At 38.0% G+C, this 18,734-nt stretch overlaps 1 protein-coding gene across 4 annotated transcripts in view; it reads right to left on the bottom strand.

The window, feature by feature from the left end:
• Nucleotides 1-18,734, bottom strand: part of NUP153 (nucleoporin 153) — an 81,720-nt gene that overhangs the window by 11,491 nt on the left and 51,495 nt on the right. For 3 of the 4 annotated variants that reach the window (XM_057493795.1, XM_036911702.2, XM_036911701.2), the window contains 6 exons: nt 18,546-18,644; nt 17,497-17,584; nt 14,872-14,997; nt 11,787-12,401; nt 9,046-9,234; nt 6,125-7,000 (listed from right to left, as the gene is read on the bottom strand). In XM_057493795.1, the coding sequence (XP_057349778.1) occupies nt 6,125-7,000; nt 9,046-9,234; nt 11,787-12,401; nt 14,872-14,997; nt 17,497-17,584; nt 18,546-18,644 (1,993 nt within the window). The remainder of the gene's footprint in view (nt 1-6,124; nt 7,001-9,045; nt 9,235-11,786; nt 12,402-14,871; nt 14,998-17,496; nt 17,585-18,545; nt 18,645-18,734) is intronic. The other variant, XM_036911704.2, reaches the window with a different exon arrangement.

Genomic DNA, 18,734 nt, shown 5'->3' with positions numbered 1-18,734 from the left:
ATACCTATCAACAATCACCCTAAATGTAAATAAATGGACTGAATGCAACAATCAAAAGACAGAGAGACACTGAATGGATAAAAAAAGGAAGACCCAACTATATGCTGCCTACAAGAGTCTCACTTCAAACCCAAAGACATACACAGACTAAAAGTAAGGGATGGAAAAAGACATTTCATGCAATAGGGAGAAAAAAAGGAGTTGCAGTACTTGTATCAGACAAAAGAGACTTCAAAACAAAGAAAGTCACAAGAGACAAAGAAAGACATTATATAATGATAAAGGGGTCAATCCAACAAGAGGATATAACCATTATAAATATCTATGCTCCCAACACAGGAGCACCTACGTAAGTGAAACAAATACTAAGAGAATTAAAGGGGGAAATAGAATGCAATGCATGCATTTTAGAAGACTTCAACACACCACTCACTCCAAATGACAGATCAACCAAACAGAAAATAAGTAAGGAGACAGAGGCATTGAACAACACATTAGAACAGATGGACTTAACAGACATCTACAGAACTCTACACCCAAAAGCAACAGGATACACATTCTTCTCAAGTGCACATGGAACATTTTCAAGAATAGATCATATACTAGGCCACAAAGAGAGCCTCAGTAAATTAAAAAAGATTGAAATTGTACCAACCAGCTTCTTAGACCGCAAATGTATGAAACGAGAAATAAATTATGCAAAGAAAACGAAAAAGCCCACAAACACACAGAGGCGTACCAACATGCTCCTAAATAATCAATGGATCATGACCAAATTAAAACAGAGATCAAGTAATATACAGAGACAAATGACAATAATTCAACACCGCAAAATCTGTGGGATGCAGTGAAAGCCGTGCTAAGAGGGAAGTATATTGCAACACAGGCCTACCTCAGGAAAGAACAATCCCATATGAACAGTCTAAATGCACAATTAACGAAAGTAGAAAAAGAAGAACAAATGAGGCCCAGTCACTAAAAGGAGGGACATGACAAAGATCAGAGAAGAAATACATAAAATTGAGAAGAATAAAACAATAAAAAGAATTAATGAAACCAGAAACTGTTTCTTTGAGAAAATAAACAAAATAGATAAATCCCTAGCCAGACTTAGAAGAAAAAAAGAGAGTCTACACACATAAACAGAATCAGAAAGGAGAAGAAAAATTATATAAAACAAATTGGATAACCTAGAAGAAATGGACAACTTTCTAGAAAAATACAACCTCCCAAGGCTGACCCAGGAAGAAACAGAAAATCTGAATAGACCAATTACCAGCAATGAAATTGAACTGGTAATCAGAAAACTACCTAAGAACAAAACACCTGGCGCAGATGGTTTCACTGCTGAATTTTATCAAACATTTAGTGAAGACCTAATACCCACCCTCCTTAAAATTTTCCAAAGAGTAGAAGAGGAGGGAATACTCCCAAACTCATTCTATGAGCCAGCATCACTCTAATACCAAAACCAGGCAAAGATACCACAAAAATAGAAAATTACAGACCAATATCCCTGATGAACATAGATGCAAAAATACTCAACAAAATATTAGCAAACCGAATTTGAAAATACATCAAAAGGATCATACACCATGACCAAGTGGGATTCATCCCAGGGATGCAAGGATGGTACAACATTCGAAAATCCATCAACATCACCCACCACACCAACAAAACGAAGGACAAAAACCAGAGGATCATCTCCATAGATGCTGAAAAAGCATTTGACATAATTCAACATCCATTCATGATAAAAACTCTCAACTAAATGGGTACAGAGGGCAAGTACCTCAACATAATAAAGACCATATATGACAAACCCACAGGCAACATCATCCTTAAAGGCGAGAAGCTGAAAGCCTTTCGTTTTAAGATTGGGAACGAGGCAAGGATGCCCACTCTCCCACTTTTATTCAACATAGTTCTGGAGGTCCTAGCCATGGCAATCAGATGACACAAAGAAATAAAGGCATCCAGATTGGCAAGGAAGAAGTTAAACTGTCCCTATTTGCAGATGACATGATATTGTACATGAAAAACTCTAAAAAAATCCACTCTAAAACTACTGGATCTAATACCTGAATTCAGCAAAGTTGCAGGATACAAACTTAATACACAGAAATCTGTTGTATTCCTATACACTAACGATGAACTAGCAGAAAGAGAAATCAGGAAAACAATTCCATTCACAATTTCATCAAAAAGAATAAAATACCTAGGAATAAACCTAACCAAGGAAGTGAAAGACCTATACCCTGAAAACTACAAGACACTCTTGAGAGAAATTAAAGAAGATACCAATAAATGGAAACACATCCCATGCTCATGGGTAGGAAGAATTAATATTGTCAAAATGGCCATCCTGCCTAAAGCAATCTACAGATTCAATGCAATCCCTATCAAAACACCAACAGCATTCTTCAACAAACTAGAGCAAAAAGTTCTAAAATTCATATGGAACCACAAAAGACCCTGAATAGCCAAAGCAATCTTGAGAAGGAAGAATAAAGCTGGGGGGATTACGTTCCCCGACTTCAAGCCCTACTACAAAGCCACAGTAATCAAGACAATTTGGTAGTGGCACACGAGAGACCCACAGACCAGTGGAACAGAATAGAGAGCCCAGATATAAACCCAAGCACAAATGTTCAATTAATATACAGTAAAGGAGCCATGGATATACAATGGGGAAATGACAGCCTCTTCAACAGCTGGTGTTGGCAAAACTGGACAGCTACACGCAAGAGAATGAAACTGGATTACTGTTTAACCCCATACACAAAAGTAAATTCAAAATGGACACAACACCTGAATGTAAGTCATGAAACCATAAAACTCTTAGAAGACAACATAGGTGAAAATCTCTTGAATATAAACATGAGCAACTTTTTCCTGAAGGAATCTCCTCGAGCAAGGCAAACAAAAGCCAAAATGAACAAACGGGACTACATCAAACTAAAAAGCTTCTGTATAGCAAAGGACACGAAAAAGCATCCATCAGTATGGGAGAATATATTTGTAAATGACGTATCTGACAAGGATTTGACATCCAAAATGTATAAAGAACTTACATGCCTCAACACCCAAAAGGCAAATAACCCTATTAAAAAATGGGCAGAGGCTTTGAACAGAGACTTCTCCAAGGAAGAAATTCAGATGGCCCACAGACACATAAAAAGATGTTCCACATCTCTAAATATCAGGGAAATGCAAATTAAAACCACAATGAGATACCACCTCACACCAGTTAAGATGGCTAACATCGAAAAGTCTAGGAACAACAAATGCTGGCAAGGATGCAGAGAAAGGGGAACCCTCCTACACTGCTGGTGGGAATGTAAACTAGTTCACACATTGTGGACAACAGTATTGAGGTTCCTCAAAAAACTAAAAATAGAAATAACATTTGACCTGGGAATTCCACTCATAGCAATTTACCCAAAAGAAACAACTCAGATTCAAAAAGACATATGAACCCGTATGTTTATTGCACCACTATGTACAACAGCCACAATATGGAATATGGAAGCAACCTAAGTGTCCATCAGTAGATAAGTGGATAAAGAAGATGGGGTACATATACACAACGGAATACTATTCAGCCATAAGAAACAAATCCTACCATGCGCAACAACATGGATGGAGCTAGTGAGTATAATGCTCAGTGAAATAAGTCAGGCAGAGAAAGACAAATACCAAATGATTTCCCTCATTTGTGGAGTATAACAAAGCAAAACTGAAGGAACAAAATAGCAGACTCACAGACTCCAAGAAGTGACTAGCTGTTACCAAAGGGAAGGATTGGGGAGGGAGGGAGAAAGGGCTTGTGTGGAATCATGATTAGTGCACATGGTGTGTGGGGGTTCACGGAAAAGATAGTGCAGCAGAAGGAAGACAAGTAGGTACTCTGTGGCATCTTAATACACTGATGGACAGTGACTGCAATAGGGTGTGTGTGGGGGGACTCAATAATAAAGGTGAATGTAATAACCACATTGTTTTGTGAAACCTTCATAAGAGTGTTTATCAATGATACCTTAATAAAAAAATTGTAATAATAAAAAAAAAATCCCTTAAATTCAAATCTAACTGGATACTATTTGGATAACAAATTCAGATAATTAACTTTTATTAATTTGATACTGCAATTTACGTTAGCAGGATTGTAACTCCAATTTATCCAAATACTGGCTAATTTTCTCTGTGGCATTTGACTTTTGCATACTTTACTAATTTATAGTTCTACCTTATGACATATTACATTTCCAAATACATGTTTCCTCTACATATCATTTGTAGATTTGTAGGAAACATGTATTTGTTTTCTCTACAATTACTATTACTAGACTGTTTTAATTATTGTAGCTTTACAGTATGGTTTAATAGTAGCAAGGCAAACCCATCCATGCACCTTTCTCCCCAAATTTTCCTGTGCATTCTTCCTTTCATATGAATTTTAGAATGAGCCTGTCAAGCCCCATAGAATTTCCTCTAAGAACTGAAATGATATAGGGGGGCGGGGGGGACTAGGAGGGAGAGGAATACTTTCACTGAGGAACAAGTCTTTCTTTTTCCTTCAACTGATCAGCATATCACAGGTCCTGCTGCTGTCATTAACTACAAATTCAAAATGTCAGAAGATACAAATGAGATACATTGTCCAACTATTTATTGCTGATGTGGAAGAAAGCTGTGGTGTTCCTGAATAAACATGGCTGTGCACCTCACTGAAGATTTTGTTTTTCTAACTGTTCGATTAACGTCTCAGTGCCAATACTGCCTATGAGACAGGCTGGTCACATGACAACACTAACATTAGTATGATTTGGAGCCAGATTGTTGGCTCAGTTTCAAGTCGGGAATCAAGTCGGGAAAGTCAGTATCTATTACAATGGAAACAATATAGCGACACCACAATTAAATTTGATTAGACTCTATCTAATTTTTATTCCTTTCCAAATAGTATATAACCTAGTTTTCACTTTTTTGGAGGGAGTTTCAAATTTCTAAGTAAAAACTTGAGATTAAAACTGCTCAAACATATTTGTTAAATTCCATACTATTTTTCTTTTCAGGCTAATTTTTCATTTTGTTTGTGTTTCTAATTCATTATTCAAAAGTGTTCACTGGTGTTCAACTTTTGCTTCTTTGCTTGTTGGAAAACATTTGTATTTTTGCCCTTATGTTTGAACATTTAGTTGGTTATAAAATTCCAGGTTCAAGACCATTTTCACTTTGAGGGCAATGCTCTACTGTTTTTATTAGCATCTGATGTTACAAATTACAAGTCTGATGCTAATCTGCTATCTGTTTATTTGTGGCAAACAGCTTTTCTTTCTCTGAAAGCATTCAGGCTTTTGGCTTTGGTGTCCTAAATTCTCACTGGTCTTTTGTCAGTAAGTGGGCAGGTAATTTCCATTTTTAAGACCATTGTCTTTCTGTACATCTAGGGAGTTTCCTTCTGCCTCCTCTCTGGTGTTCCTCCCATACTGCTCTCATCTTGTAAGCACTCTTACTCTGATGGAACTTGGGGATCGAGCTCTGATCAATCTCTGCACTTTTTCGCTGGGTTACAGAAAAGTCCAGTTCACTAATCTCACCATCAGTTAGGTTATTCCTGCTACTTAGTCCATAGAATGATTTTATTTCACCAGCCATGTTTTTAATTTTTTAAAATGCTATTTCATTTTTTCTTCAAGATTTTAGTTTTCAACATCACCTTTATTTCTCAGGGATTAATTACATTTGTTGTCTATGTTCCTTAAATGACTGACAGTGACTGATTATCTGTGAATGAAGGTCTGTACAATAAAGATTTTACTGGTAAGAAAATATTTCATGAGCTTAAGAAAGAATGTCTATTTCCCTTTATAGTATATACCAATTCTGATGAAAAAGCAGTATTTTGGGCTTCCCATGGGAGCTGTATTTTTCAAAATTAGATATAGATAACTTCATCAGAATCACGGGGGCTTGGAGCAGTTAACTGAAAATCCCAAGCTCCTTCTCAGAGAGCCCTGTTACTGGGCTCTTTCAACTATGTTCAGTGTAAAGCATTCCTTGACTTGTTGCATTTGTTGAGGTATCAAAGACACCTTGTAAATAAATATTTAATACTTACCGACTGTAGTACTGGTTTGAGCTCCAAAAGCAAAAGTGGCCTTTGCTGGCTGTTCACATGCCTTTTCTGCTGGTTTTGCCACGCTGAAACTAAAGGTCGACTTTGGAGAACTCCCTTCTCTGGTTTGCTCTGAACTCCCAAAGGGAAACACTGGCGGACACTTCGGCTCTTCGTTGTCGGCTTGCTTCCCAAACACAAGAGCAGCAGAAGCGGAAGGCTCTTGCTGTTTCTCTTCTGTCCTTCCCAAAACAAACAACGAGGCGGATGGCAGAGGGGCAGGTTCCATATTGCCAAAACTGAACCCTCCTTTGGCAGCAGGCATTTCTTCTTTCTTTGCTTCTGCCGTCTTACATGGAAAGGGAGCCACTGAGACACTCTTTGTTTCGATGCTCCCAAAGCTGAGGCTGCTCTTGTCCTCAGAGGTCACTGTGCTGTTAGGGGCAGGGTTAAGAACACCTGTACCAAAGCTAACGCCTGTGGATGAAGATTTAGGCAGTTCTTCTTTCTTTTCTTGCTGCCCAAGATTAGACACCCCAAACTGAAATGGAGCTAAAGAAGGTGGATTGCTTAAACCAGAAGAAAGTCCAAACTTAAAATTATTATCATTGTTACTGTCTTTTTTAACTTCTTCAGGATTAGAATCAGATGAAACTCCAAATTTAAAATCTCCTATTGGTTTAGAAAATTTAAAGCCTTCACTCATGGGGTTTATGGACCCAGAATTTGATGACACACCTATTTTGAAGCCTCCCTGGTCTCCAAATTTAAAATTTCCAGTGTTTGTTAAAGTCTGAGAAGGCCCAGAGGAGGAGGATGGGATACCAAATTTGAAGGGTGAGGCTGCTGCATTCGAAGATGAGGAAGATGTGCCAAAGCCTTGAAAAACATAGAAGACACCACAAAGACAATGAATTGTTATCCTCAAACAAAACGTCAACTTTGAAAACCAAAGGGACAAAGATTATCTTTGAAAAGTCCAATTTTGAAGAATATTAGCAATGACAGTAACATAAACCATGCTGCCCCATATTCAGTATAAGCATCATATCTCAGTCCTTACAACTACACTGACACGCCACTTCTCATCGATCAGACTGGGAGAGATCAAACAAGTCTGGTAAAACAGTGTTGATTCGAAGACTGAGTAATATACACTTTATATGTTGCAGTGGATGCATACACTAGCACATAATTTATGGGAGGCAATTGTCACTATTTACTAAAAATTACAAACACATAAATCCTTTGACCCAGCAAATCTACAGCTGAGTCTTTATTTTAAAGATAAACTCAAGACATGCAAAATGCCATATGAAATCCAGGCAGCTATAAATAAAGAATGAAGACAAGGTATGTCCAAGCTAATCCATGATACAATCAAAGGGGCAGAAAGGCAGTATGGTACACAACCTTTTCTAACAAGGTGGAGGGAAATAAGAATACACAGAGAAACAGTATATTGCTTATTATATGCATAAAGAAACTCTGAGTTATAAGAATATAACTATTACCTTTAATAGGGAAAGACTGAAAATGAGTCAAAAGGAACAAGAAAGAGACTTTTCATTGTGAATCTTGTCATAATTTGTTTTTTAAATATTGTGAATAAATGTGTAATTTACTCAAACATTAAACTTTTTTGGCATCAAAGAGCCAGAAGAATTACTTAAGTGGAAGCAATACTTAAAAAGATAAACAATACTATATAATGAGATCAAAGACTTGGTTTCATAATGCTTTTCTATAACTGAACTAGAAATGAAGCACCTGATTGGCTCAAAACAGGACTGAAGGGTGCCAAGGTATTTTATACACTGCTCTGTGTACCTATATGTAAATAAAGACAAATGGCAGCCAAGTTTTACAAGCCCTCATCTTCAGATTTCCTCTCTTAATGATTACCCACCACACTTTCCTTCCCTAAGAAACTTAGTTGAAAAATTGTATCACAATCTCAGGAGAAAATGGTCATCCACACAGTCTCTAAAATACCCTAAGTGATATTAAGAAAGCTAAAAATAAAGGTGCCTAAGACAGTAATTAACTACCTCTCACCTGTGCCTCAAGGGCCCCTCAGATGCAAAGGGACAGCTACAGGGCTGGAGGGGGCATGAGAAAGGGGCTGAGGGCAGAGCTACAGACAGACCCAAGGCAGAGGCAGCCAACTCCCGGAACACTCGATGTGGTGCTCTTCCTACCAGTTGTGGCCCATTAAAATGTGATTAATTTAGTGGGCTGCAACTAGCATTTTTCTTCTAAAATGAAAAAGAACAGAAAGTACGAGGGTGCTTTACCCCTACTAGAGGGAACTCATAATTTGTAAAACCCTCCTTTCAATCATGCAAATACCCTCAACATGTGATGGGCCACAATGTGTAAGTTTATTGACTGGTTTGCATCAAAAGTTTGAACGCCATGTATGAAATAATTCATACAGGATTATGAAGATTTGAGAAACGTGCCCTCCAGATAGTTTAGCATAAATTACTTGGAGGGTTCTTCCTTTATTTACATAACAAAATGTTAAGAGTTATTTTTCTGGGACATACTCTGGGAAACCGAAGCCCAAGTCTAGATTAGTTAAGAGAAGGTTTAAATAGGGGTGTGTATTCCCAGTCAAACAGAAGTCACGAAATTCATCTAGAAGCCAAAGGATTGTTAACAGTTAAACACAAAAACAGAAAGTGTCTCAGATTCAGTAACACAAGGTACAACAGTTCTTTTTACAGCTGCAGAGAAGATAGTTCATCGCTGACCAGCAAAAGACCCCGGCTACACAGTGACTCAGAAATAGGTGTAAGCTAAAAGTCCTGCTAAACATCTGCTTTACATGAATTGTCAATAGAGAATGAGTAATTTTAAAACTACTGGTGCTTCAATTATTTCACTTTAAATACAAGGAGGCACTTCCAACACCTTACCTTTAAACTCAGGTCCTGTGCCTGGCTTTGCAGCTTCACTTGCTACGCATTTGGTAGAATCCACTTTATTCTGCACTAGGCCCACCTCGCAGCTCCCCTCGGGCTCCTTGGCCTTTTCTAGTCCCAGGCAGCCTCTGGGAGACAGAGAGACAGGGACCGTGCTGCTGACTGAAGCAGGAATTGGACTTCCTAATAAAAAGTAATGGGGAAACACACATGAAATTTCTCATTTATATTATGTCCATTTCATAATGAAACCACTAAGTCTAAACAGGATTTCAAAGCACCAGTCTCTGTCTTCAAAATGACCGTTTTTTGCATTTAAGCATTCCATCACCCACTTAGTATTTCAACTCAACCATATATACTACGTTCATGGCATTTCTATTGTAAGTTAGCCATTTAACAGACATTTATTAGGTTCTGGGGACATAAGTACGTAAAATATTGCTTAACATCCAAGTTGCAAATGGCCTAAAAAAGGGTAAAGGAAAATACAAATGCATAGTAGCACTACCACCAAGATGGAAAGTGATGAATACCTAGTTAATACAAAAGTGCAAAGAAGGAAGCATTGACTCAGGGGCAGGGAAAGGGTTCAGGCGTACTTTAATCTTTAAGCAGAACCAGCAGACTCTTGGAGAGAGGAAGCAGAACAGAAATGATGGCTCAGCAAAGCCCAAAGCATGAAGAACTGAAGTGCTAAAGACGGCACCCTTCAGTGCTACAGCTTGTCTGAATGTTCTCCAACTGCCGTCCTTGCTTCCCCTAGTTGGCTCATCTCTGTGCTTTCCTGGCATGTCCTCTTCCATCTGGCCAGTAATGTCACACCCCAAGGGTCCATCTTTGGTCCACTCCCTTTCTCACAAGCTCTCATCTACTCAGAAGGTTTTATTTTAATCGCCAGCAAGAGCGGACTGGTCCGTGCCCGCTTCATCCCTGCCGGCTCCTTCTTGGTCAGCAGTTCTACCATCCACCTGGTCAGCCTGGCTGGACAGTTCCACCTCCCTTAGATATTTCTCAAATCTACTTCACTCTTTTCCGACCCTTCTCCTGCTATTCTAGTTCAAGCCTCCAGCTCCCCCCAACCCACCTCTTGCTTGAATAATAAAAGCCTTACTGAGACCCCTGGTCTTGTTCCCTTGAAATCCATCCTTCTAAGAAGCAACCAGTGTCATGTGGTTTGCTTTTTCTCTCCACTCCTTTAAAAGATTAACTGCTCCAAAGTTTTTTTCCTGCCACTCCCTTAAACTAGCAGAGTTCAGTTATAAACCATCTTCTCTATTCAGTCACTCAACATCACATGTACTCCAATGACTTATTTCAAATCTATGGGATAATGACTCCTAAATCTGGATCTCAAGCCCAGAGGGTCCATTATCATATATCCAAAGGCCCCACACAAGTGTTGACTTCAGCACCTTCAAATCAATGTCACCAACTGTATATTCATTATTCTACATCTCTCCACCCTTTTTAAATTCCATTATGATATATCACCTTAGCTTTGCCTATATCAATACAACTTCCTTTTCTGTCCTCTGCTCTCCAAATTTTGCCTTCAATTCTACCCTCCAAAAAAGCCACCAAGTCATTCATCAGAAACACAAGTCTGACCATGTATCACTCCTCTGATTAAAATATTTCATTACTTAGGGGATGAAGTCGAAACCCTTGAATTCACATACACACATACATGAGCTTCCTTTGTTTGTGTGTAACAATTTACTTTCTGACTCATTAATCTCCTTTCAACTCAGAATTAATTTTGGTTTCCTAAATAACCAAGGGACCTTGCCTCAAGGAAGAGAGATGCCAGATTTTGAAACCTTACTCTTGTGTAGATATTGAGGAATTTGCTGGCTCACCCCTTGTGTTCAGACAAGGGGGTCTAAAGCTAGTAACTCAAGACTTTCCATTGCTGACATAAAACTACACATCCATAAACAGTCACTAAAAATAAGAAGTATAATTCCCAGATATGTATATCCTGTTTTATTTAGTATCCAAGCTACCACATACTATAAACCAAATAATATATAACAGTATTAGAAAAACAGCATTCATTTCCTCATGTGAATCTTCAGTAACTTCCAAATTTGAACAGGGAAATACAAAAAACTCAAACTGAACTCCATTTTTATAACTGCCTAAGTTAGAATTTTTTCAGTACTGATTTAATAGGTTACTAACATTGCAGCGTCTCTGGCAGACGCACACAGGTAAGGTAAAGCAGCACCACTGATCTGCAGCTGTGGCCCTTTCCTAAGGCAGCACTGTTGACCCCTTAATGAAACCTTCCAGAAATGACCACCGGCCAAACTCACTTCTACTTGAAGAAAAATAGACAAGGTAGCATTTTATCCTGTATAAAAGTTTTAAAAAGACTTCCCCACTTTAAAGCCTCCCAGCATATATGTTAGTCAACTCTGAAAATGGTCATGGAGAGCAAGGAATTTCTGACAGAAATGCATATAAAGTATATGTTGGGCTGATTAACACGCAGTCTACCTAAGGGCACATGCAGATCCCACCCAACAAGCCATTTTAACTCAAGATAGCTTAGGAAAATTACAGTGTATGAGGAAATGCTTATCCAGAAACATTTAAATTATTGAAGTTGTTCTTTTTTTTCATTCTTACCAAAAAAAGGTTGTTGTAATATTGTCAGCAGATGGAGAATAATTTAAATGTTCTACTAAAGTAATGAGCAAGATTATCCCAAACATCCATAAACGTACCTGGTTTCTCAGACATACAGGACACACATTTACTGTCGTCTGCATTATTAAAAACACAGCATACTGGACACTCCCAAGATCCCACAGGCTGTTTGAATTTATCTGCAAATCCTAAGGTGCCCGTGGTCACTGCGCAGCTGGAGGTGGAAGCAGCCACGGTCACAGCACTTTCTGAAGCCGCTGTCAGTGTAAGAACGCGCTGAACACCAGTTCCAGGCTTTGGTGTTTCACAAGCCACACACTTTATTGCTTCAGATTTGTTTTGCACTAAACAGGTATCACAGTCCCAAGTTCCTACTGCTGGTTTAAATTTGTCTCCAAAGCCTGTCCCTGATGCAGAAAGAGCTGATTTGCCACTTTTACTTGGTGTCCCAATTCCAGTCTGTTTAACGGTATCTTTTGGAGGCAATTTTGTCGCCTGGCAGGCTGCGCACTTGCTGTCTGTAACTTTGTTCTGGAGTAGACAGGTATCACACTGCCACGATTCAGCTCTGAAACTTTCCCCAAACCCGGTTCCACTGGAAGAAAAGCTACTTATTGCTGGCCTTGTATAAACCACTGGGCTTGTGGTGGCGGGCTGAGCAGCAAGAGACTCTGCCTTTGGTGATGCGAAGCCTCCAATGGGGAAAAGAAGAGGATGCAAAAAAAGGTTAGGGAAGCTTCTAATCAAAACATTAACTGCAATATTATTACTGGGAGAGAATACATTTACCTTACTGCAGAGTGATATAATTCAAGATGGACTACTTAAGAGTTGTTTGTCACCTAAGCTGTATTTATTAATCATACAATTAAAAAGGAACATTAAGACCTCATTAAAATTCTACAAAAGACATTTTGTTTATATCATCTTCTTCCTCTGGAATTTCTGTTTTCTATAATTCAACCAAAAACTAGTTTGTGGCTTTCATTTGTACTGCCCTCTGTGTTTGGCTGCCCTCGGCCTTCCCACAACACTCATTCATCTACAGCCCATTCACAGCCTTCCTCCCTCACCGGTCCCTCCCTTCTCCTCCCCTAGCTAGGCCAAGTGACTTTAGTATCTATAATCTTTTAATTTTATCCAGTCATAATCCACTACTGTGGTATCCTCCTCTTTCAGTAAAAATAAGCTAAGCTGTGTATGTATGGTTATTGGACAGATATCCCTCCAAAGTACAACTGAGTGGGAAGGACTACATTTACTTATACTAAACTCACAAAAAGCTTTAAAATGCTAACAGTTCAAGGACAACTATGATGACAAATTCCAAAAGAAATTTAACAAACCAATTGCCTAGCCCTAGAAATACAAAACTTATTAAGACCTAGTCTATGCTAATGGAGCACCAGCTCACACCACTCAAACGCATACCCATGCAAGGATATCTAACACTAATTAAAATATAACTGCTTCAAGTATTTCTCTAATATAATCTCAGAGCCTTTCACATGGTTTTGTGATCTTTTTTGTAACCACTAAAGGTGTATTTAGACAATTACGGTGTTCATGTGGAAGCACAGATCAGGAGGAAAAAGTTTTGTAAGTTACCAAAACTACTGTCATTGAATTGATTCACTCAAACTATACTTTATTCATTGGAATGGCTTTCCAATCCTTTACTTTGGACCAATTAACTTTTGTTTTACACATGCCAACAAACTCAGCAACCTGTCCCAACAGCCTTTACCACCAAAGGTAAAGAAAATGGAGAGGAAGAACATCTAGAAGGTTGTTGGAGATTTTCTAGTGCCATCAAAAAATAAATCACCCTAAAGCTATTTTTAGTAAAAGGCAAAACAATACCACGTTCTTCAGTTACTCCCAGTGATCAACAGCACACTATTTGTTCAAGATAAATTCAGGTCTCTGAGGTTGGCAAACTTTCAAACTTGTAACAGTAACCATCTCAAGGAGTTATGGATTTCTTTTCCCTTCCACTTGTCAGATTTCTTCTAATTTCCCTCAAAAGAACACGGCCCCTCCAAATTTTTGCTACTTAAAAGAAGTTATAAGTGTGGAGGAATGGGCATTATGAATGCAGTGCGTAACTTACATGAAGATAAAGTATGTGACTTTGATGCGTACCTACTACTTGGTTAATTCTAGGACAAGCATTCTGTAGTTCTGTTATAATTGCATAAAATCATCTAAATTTTTGAGACTCCTGTAAACGGTATACTCATCTATAAAATGAGAGGGCTCGATCAAATCAATTATACATGAACACATCTGCTGGTAAATCTAAATTCTTCCAGAACTAACAGATGATCTTATAAACATTTTTACATTCTTATAGTACACACATCACATTTGTAATTGTGACTGTCCTCTGTGGTTTTCAAACTGAAAGCATATTCCTATGTGGGCACTTCTATTTATCACCTTCAAGTGACTACCTAACTAGCTTTCAAATCTTGTTTCATTTCAAATGAGTACTGTGCCTTATCTGTTAGAATCAGCCAATGTTTTCTTTCTGCTTGGCCTTGTCACACACACACACACACACACACACACACACACACACACACCCCACCCCACCACACACACACACACACACACACACACACACACACACACCCCACCCCACCACCCACACACCCACACCCACACCCACACCCACACCCACACACACACACACACACACACACACACACACACACACACACACACACACACCACCCCACACCACACCACACCACACCACCCCACACCACCCCCAACAGCTGGGTAATCTGATAGTGAGAACAAGGCAGTTCCACATTAATCAGAGAAAGACATGACCAGGTATATCGTCAGGCTTACTTACCAATATTTTATACTGGCCTATCCCTATTAAAGGGCAATTCATTTTCTCCTCCCACACTTGCCTCTTAAGAGATTTCACTTTAGTAAAGAGTCCCTGAATTCTAAAGAACTAAGTAGAGTTTCCAAGATATTTCCCCCAAAAGAATTAATCTGACCAAATCTACATCAAAAGTCAATCTCCTACAAAACTACCCATAACTTTTTTAAAACCTGAAGTACACCACAAATGACATTAAAATAAAACCATGAGTTTGTAATTCAAATTTTAGACTATTTCAAGGGCAGCTGGTGTCTTACCAGGGTTTTTTAGAACATCTAGGACACTTCCTTCTTTCAGGATTTCTGCAGGTCTACAAAGGCTCTCACCATCTTCATCTGGTGTCTTCCTACAACTTGTACTGTTCACCACAGTGTTATCTTGAGCTGTAATTTTTTTAATTGTAAAAGATATTATGCTAAGAAAAAGTACTGGACCAAGTGTATTAAAAAGATCTTTTGAAGCCCAACTTCTAAAACATCATGAAAAAAGTCACTGTAATTCAAAGATAATGAACAAATTACTTGAAAGTACAGTGCTAACCTGCCAGTATAAGAAAGGAAAAAATACTATATTCCACTGTACATATCTCTCCTCCAAAAGGGCAAAGTAATAACAGCTGCAACTGTTACCTGGTTAATTCCCTGGTAATCAAGATGATCAAACTGAAACACTGGAGAGGGCCTGGAACCCGGGGCCAGCTCACACACTGCATGAACCACATACTGACCATGCAGCAATGTACAGTATTGATCAAAAAACCCTGAAAATAAATCCAACTGAGCCACTTATTTTATTTCTAGAAACTCATCTCATGACTGAAAATATCCTTCAGTTACAGTATTGAAAACCTGGATGATAAATGCTCAGTAATAAGGGGCTTGTTACATAAATCACAGAATGACATGACAGAATGCTACACAGCCACAAAAGTCACTCTTACCAGCACAGTTATAAGTAAAAGGCTAGAAAAGTCCAGAAGATTTTGCATATTCACATCTAAAGAGTAATGGTGTCTGCTGGTGATAAATGACTTTTATTGCTTTCACTTTTCATGCTTTTCAAACTTTCCAAAATAAATATATCCTTACACTTAAGGGATCTATATTTTGAGTACGATAATGGTTCGTGGTTACATATTTTAAGAGGGAAGTTTCTGTTTACAGATGAAGTGTGTCTAGGACCGTTTCACAGTAACTGATAGGCGTTCAGGGTAGTGTGGGGGAAGAGTGGGAGGGGGAAGGGAGAAACAAAGCTGGTTGTAAAATGGGGGGTAAATGTTGAAGTTGAGTAAAAAATATATGCGTATTTAGTCTACTACTCTGCTTCTCAGAATGACTGAAATTGTCCACAATAAAACATAAATAACTAGGTTTTTCCTTCATAAGTATATGCGGATTTAAAGGGAGTAGGTAGTTTCAAGAAGTTCTACCTACTCCTGCTTCATATCACTAACAAAAATTAATTCAAAATGGGTGATCTAAATATAAGAACTAAAACCACAGAACTCTTCAAAGGAACCTAAGAGGTATATCTTCGTGACCATGGATTTGGCAATGGATTATTAGATATGACACCAAAGGCACAAAGAAAAATCAGGCTTCACCAAAATTCAAGACCTTTGTAAATCTGAGAACATTATCAAGAAAGTGAAAAGACAAACAAATGAAGGAAATTATTTGCAAATTATGTATCTGGTAAGCATCTATATCCAATATTATCTTGGCAATAAAAAGACAGACCAGTTTAAATATGGGCAAAGGACTTGAATAGTCATTTCTCCCAAGAAGATACGTAAAGGGCCAACAAGCACATGAAAGTATATATGACACCATTAGTCATTAGGGAAATGCATATCAAAGCCACAGTGAAGCATCACTTCATGCCCACTAGGATAACTAATATCAAAAGAAGGGGAAAATAAGCATGTTGAGAATGTGGAGAAATTAGAAGCCTCAAGCACTGCTACTGGAAATGTGAAATAAGTCACCTGCTGAGAAAAAGCTTTTTGGCTTATCAGAAAGTTAAATATAGAACTACCTTTGACCTATCAACTCCATTCCTTAGGCATATACTCCAAAGCACTGAAACCAGTATTCAAACAAATACTCAAATTTTGGGGGGAAAAAGCTCAAATATCCATCAATGGAGGAACAGAAAGATTACAGTATATCCACACAGTGGATTACCACTCAGCCATGAAAGGACTGAAGTAGTGATACATACAATGACATGGATGAACCCTGAAAACAGTAGGTGAAAGAAGGCACATGCAGCAAGTCACATCATGCAATTCCAGAACAGGTAAATACATAGAAACAAAACACACACTGGAGGCTGACAGGAGTTGGGAGAATGGGGAGCAACTACATGGATACAGTTTTCTTTCCGGGAGTGGTAAAAATATTCTGGAACTAGAGAGGTGGTAGTTGCACACTGTGGATGTACTAAATATGGCTGAACTGTTCCCTTTAAAACAATTAATCTCATCTGATGTCAATGCTGTGAACTCAATAGTAAACCCAGAGATGGAGTCCACTGCAATTAAAACGTAGGCAACATGTGAATTTCTTAGGAGACTTTGTCTATGATGAATTGGCACCTAGTTGTTACTAAAAAAGGGACAAGGGGTAACTTTGCTGTTGTGACTGTCCTTCTCACAACCAAACTCTAACAATTACCTTTAGGGAGCTAAGTATCTTATCTCTGAGGATAATTACTAAAAAGCACTTGTGAAGGTTGATATTACCTCCTGTTTGCTTTTCAGAGCTAATTTCATTCAAATGAAAGCATTTATAAGAATTGCCAAAAATGAAAGAATTTGAATACTAATCTAATGCATGCAACTATTTCCAAGAGAAAATTTGGGAGAAATATTTACTTACCTGAACTACTTGTAATTGGTTCTGAAATACTACTAGAGTCAGGAAGTTCTGTTGTTTTTGCAACAGGCACACTAAATGTAAATCCAATCTGTAATCATAAAAAGTATCCCTTAGGTAAGTATAAACTTAAATGCAGAACTTTCTTCATTCCTAGTAAAAAAAAATACTGAATTTCATCTAAGATTCAGTTTTTCATAGTTTACAATCTCTAAAATTGGGAATCCTTCCTATAAAGAATAATATGCAGCATTTTAAATTTCTCAGGCACTTTTTCTCTCAAAGCAGCATATAAAACAATAAGGTGTTCCTAATGCCCAGGTCTGGGTTTCTAATGCCATTTTCAAATAGAAAGTATGGAACTTTTTGGACAACAGATTTCAGGCATGTGTTAAGGACCTAGAACATCTAGTTATGACAGAAAACAAGGACACAGTGAAATTCTGAAGGCAATGTTTTTAAGTGACATGCATGCCAGATACAGGTGGGGCAACCTGAGTATTAAACTTATGCATTGTTCTTACCCCAAATATTTATTTCTTAGTTATAAAGAAATAAATATATATTGTGGGATATAAAAACTAAAAACTTTTATAGATAAAGGCAATTCAAGAAACATGTTAACTAAATGCAGTATGATTTAGTTGATCAGGTTCTAATCTTAACTGGAGAAAGGACCAAGAGAAACAAGACACCAACTGAAGGACAGAAAGATGAGTATGAACTACGTTATCACTCCATGACTTTGATCTCACTGGTATGATATCTGTATTGTGAGTGTATGTCCTTTACCTTAGGGGATACATAGAGAAATATTAAGGGTATCAAGATGTCTGCATCTTAACTTCCTAATGGTGCCTGAGAAAATGCATACGCTTATACATATGTAGTCAAACACATACAGGTGTTAACTCAGTTAAGTTTTCTGAACACTGCCATTTTTTTAAGTTAACAATGGTATGTATTACTACCAATAGCATCTTAGATTTGATAAAAAATATAGGATGCCTTTGAAATCAATAAACATGAAATATTCCTTGCTTGCTACTTACAGATGATGGAGGTAGTACATCTGCCTCAGTAGATTTTACAATTGGAGATGAAAATCTAAACATGGGACTGCCAGTACTGTTTGGAGAGGCTGTTTGTACCTGGTTTTCCAAATTATTAAAGAAATTTTCAGAAAAAAGATATTGACAACAAGACTTTAAAACAGATTATTCCAAAAATCCCAAAAGCAA

This window comes from Manis pentadactyla, chromosome 16, assembly GCF_030020395.1.
Source record: "Manis pentadactyla isolate mManPen7 chromosome 16, mManPen7.hap1, whole genome shotgun sequence".
NCBI classification, from domain to species: domain Eukaryota; kingdom Metazoa; phylum Chordata; class Mammalia; order Pholidota; family Manidae; genus Manis; species Manis pentadactyla.
Note: the sequence above shows the minus strand (reverse complement) of the source record. Positions and strands in the feature narration are given on the sequence as shown.